Source organism: Micropterus dolomieu, linkage group LG23 (genome assembly GCF_021292245.1).
Source record: "Micropterus dolomieu isolate WLL.071019.BEF.003 ecotype Adirondacks linkage group LG23, ASM2129224v1, whole genome shotgun sequence".
Lineage (NCBI taxonomy): Eukaryota > Metazoa > Chordata > Actinopteri > Centrarchiformes > Centrarchidae > Micropterus > Micropterus dolomieu.
Window position 1 is genome coordinate 3842788 of NC_060172.1, and position 3887 is coordinate 3846674.

The window sequence follows — 3887 nt, forward strand, 5'->3', positions numbered from 1 at the left end:
CCTTCTAAAGGATCCCTTCTGCCTCATAAAGGATCACTACTGCCTCTTAAAGGATCATTACAACATACTAAAGGATCACTACTGCCTTCTAAAGGATCCCTACAATTTTCTAAAGGATCACTACTGCCTTCAAAAGGATCCCTACAATTTTCTAAAGGATCCCTTCTGCCTCATAAAGGATCACTACTGCCTCTTAAAGGATCCCTACAATTTTCTAAAGGATCACTACTGCCTTCTAAAGGATCACTACAATTTTCTAAAGGATCACTACTGCCTCATTAAGGATCCCTACAATTTTCTAAAGGATCACTACTGCCGTCTAAAAGATCACTACAATTTTCTAAAGGATCCCTTCTGCCTCATAAAAGATCACTACAATTTTCTAAAGGATCACTACTGCCTTCTAAAGGATCCCTTCTGCCTCATAAAGGATCACTACTGCCTCTTAAAGGATCATTACAACATACTAAAGGATCACTACTGCCTTCTAAAGGATCCCTACAATTTTCTAAAGGATCACTACTGCCTTCAAAAGGATCCCTTCTGCCTCATAAAGGATCACTACTGCCTCTTAAAGGATCATTGCAACATACTAAAGGATCACTACTGCCTTCTAAAGGATCCCTACAATTTTCTAAAGGATCCCTTCTGCCTCTTAAAGGATCATTACAACATCCTAAAGGATCACTACTGCCTCTTAAAGGATCATTACAACATACTAAAGGATCACTACTGCCTCTTAAAGGATCATTGCAACATACTAAAGGATCACGACTGCCTTCTAAAGGACCACTACTACATACTGAAGGATCACTATTGCCTTCTAAAGGATCACTACAATTTTCTAAAGGATCCCTTCTGCCTCCTAAAGGATTACTACTTCCTCCCAAAGGGTCACTACTGCGTCTTGTCTGCCTCGTTACCTCGGAGACAGTGGTGGCGAGGAACTCGGAGCGGTCGAATGTCCATCCGTCCAAACATCCTTCCGTCTGTAACTGGCTAATGTTAGCTGAGCTGTTAGCAGCTAAGAGCTGCCACTGAGGCTCCACATACCTGAAGTGGAACAGGAAGTGATGTCAGAGGGGATGTCGTCATCAGTGCAAAGCAACACGGAGACCATGTTTAAAAGGAACCACTTTTACCTCCGGCAGCGGTCCAGTCTATTTCCTGAAGAGTCCGGAGGGATGAACGCTTTCAGCAGCTGCTTCTCATCCACCTGAAACAACCAATCATGTTCATCCAACCAACCCAACCAATCACATCCACCCGTCAGAGCAGTGTGCTCAGTAAACCTGACAGACAGACGGGTTACCTGGTAGTGAGACAGGTTGTGGAGGCTGTAATTGATTGGCAGACTGCAGTGGTGGGCGGGGATTCCTGAGACGAAGTTGTTCATCAGGTTCTGACTCGCCATCATCAAACCAGGTAAACTGATCAGAGTCACGTGGATCCACTGGTACCTGCCGAACCCGCCCACCTCACCAGGAAACACATGTTACACACCTGCATCACACCTGGTCTACCTGCACAGGTGTGTTCATCCTCACAGTAATCAGATTACAGTAGTAGTTCAGTAAACAGTGACTCACCTCCTCCAGCAGCTCACCGAATCCCATCTCTTCGAGTCTGATTGAGTTTCAGGTCGTTTCAGTGTTTTTGGTTCCAAATGTAAACTTTTAAAATATTTTCTAAGATTGATTGTTCATGTTTTTAGCTGCTCTCCAGGTTCCAACACGGGCCTCACTTATCAATAACAACAACAATAATAATAAGAGATATCTTGTGTGTCCAGGAACCTGAGAACAAAAAAATACACAGACAGTTTCTGTTTTAAATGTGAACTTTTAAACTCCAGGAATGTGTTTGAATGTTCATGTCAAAGGTCAAACTGTTAAAAACTAAAACTCTACCAAGCTGTCGCAACCTTTTCTGCATTTCACTGCACGTGTGTCGGTCTTCCATAGAACATCATACAGTAGTATATTTGGAATTTTTATTGTGTAAATTCTAACAGAAGTTAACTCAGGGCACTTTTCATAGAGCAGGTCCAAACCGTACTCTTCATAATATGAACAGTGTCCTGATGATAACGCGTCACAACTCAGTAGAAGAGAGGCAGCGGTGTTTTTACAGCGTACTCTAAAAAGGTGAAATATTTGTATGGAGTCTGGTGAGAGTTCTTAAAGGATTACTGTAGCTGCATCTGAATGGAAACAGTACGAAAAGAGGATTTTCTCTGTAAATCAGTGAAAAACATACTTACAGTCTGCAGGCTGACGGACGACTGGAGGGCTGAGAGACGGGTGGAGAGGTGGGGGAGAGAGGGGGGGTGCTGAGAGAGAGAGGGGAGAGAGAGAGACGGGTGAGAGAGAGAGGGGAGAGAGAGTAGCAGAAACTACATGACTGAACCTTAAGTAACTTAAAGAACAAAAGTCAGCACCAACTCCCCCCCCCCCCCCCCCTCCCTCGTCTTCTTGTCTGTTCATTGGTTGAGAGACACTATAACATAACTAACCTCTCACTGTGTTTTTGTTGGTTTAACAATTGTTTGTTTTTCAGTTAATGGCTGAGAGTATTATCTCTCTCTCTCTCTCTTCAGGCTTCAGTCTGATTTTAAAGTCAAAAATCAAAATCAAAATCTTTTTCAAAGTAAAACATCTCAAATCTTTCTAGTTTCAGCTTCTCAAATGTGAACCATAGTAAAGAAAATATTTCAGATCCTTTTATTAAGTCCAGACGTTATTATGAACATGTTCAACGTTTGAGATGTTTCTTAATCGAGACAATAACTGGCAGATGAACCAAGTCTTAATCGGCTGGTTGTGATCAGAGAAAATAAAACTCCAGTCGGTAAAGTTTGAACATGTTTAAATGCTTGTTGGACCTCGTCTCACGTTGGACTTACTGTCACTAGAAAACTCTCCTCTCAGTTTGTTTTCATGTCCTCGCGTCTCGCTGAGTTTTTCTCTCGTGGAATTCATCCGACTGAGTTTCAGTCAACAAACGTCTCAGCTGGTTTCAGATGCAGATGACACGACAAGGATGAACAAACTCAACACATGCGACACATGAAACATTCAGTTAATCAATTTAGTGAAATCAATAAATCAACTACCAAACACATCCATGCATATAAAAACAAATTTAACTGTAGAAAACACTCTAAAATGTACAGAAAACACACATGCAGTGTGTGTAAATATATACACATGTACTGGGGTTAGGGTTACATATATATATAAATATATATATATACACACACACACTGGGGTTAGGGTTATTTATACACTCTTGAACAAAATCTTAAGACCGGGGGAAACATTGCAAGTACTCGCATTTCGCACTGGTGGATCATAACCAGGTTGTAAGTACTGCTTCAAAATGCCAAAAGAAGAAACAGGAGCAAGAGACAAAAAATAGAGAGTGGGCAATTTATTGAAAACTGCATTTAAACTCAAACAGGCTGTTCATCAGCTGATCAAAGGAGAGAGGAGAGAGACGAGAAAGCACAAGACTACCAGAAAGGGGAGAAGTTGTGTTAGTAACATGCAATAATGGGATGAGGTTGCATACAGAGGGAGAGAAAGTAGAGGAGAGAGGAGCTCAGTGCATCATGGGAAATCCCCCGGCAGTCTAGGCCTATAGCAGCATAACTAAGGGATGGTTCAGGACTCACCTGAGCCAGGCCTAACTATAAGCTTTATCAAAGAGGAAAGTCTTAAGCCTACTCTTAAATGTGGAGATGGTGTCTGCCTCCTGAACCCAAACTGGAACCTGGTTCCACAGGAGAGGAGCTTGATAGCTGAACGCTCTGGCTCCTAGTCTACTTTTGGAGACTCTAGGAACCACAAGTAACCCTGCATTCTGGGAGCGCAGTGCTCTGGTGG

General features: G+C 42.3%; 1 protein-coding gene across 1 annotated transcript in view; it reads right to left on the minus strand.

The window, feature by feature from the left end:
• Nucleotides 1–2966, minus strand: part of oatx (organic anion transporter X) — an 11404-nt gene extending 8438 nt beyond the window's left edge. Inside the window, exons 1-6 of the mRNA XM_046040372.1 lie at nt 2906–2966; nt 2264–2332; nt 1590–1796; nt 1313–1477; nt 1143–1216; nt 924–1053 (exon numbers count right to left, since the gene is read on the minus strand). Of these exons, the coding sequence (XP_045896328.1) occupies nt 924–1053; nt 1143–1216; nt 1313–1477; nt 1590–1616 (396 nt within the window). The 5' untranslated portion in view covers nt 1617–1796; nt 2264–2332; nt 2906–2966. The remainder of the gene's footprint in view (nt 1–923; nt 1054–1142; nt 1217–1312; nt 1478–1589; nt 1797–2263; nt 2333–2905) is intronic.
• Nucleotides 2967–3887: the final 921 nt, after the last annotated feature.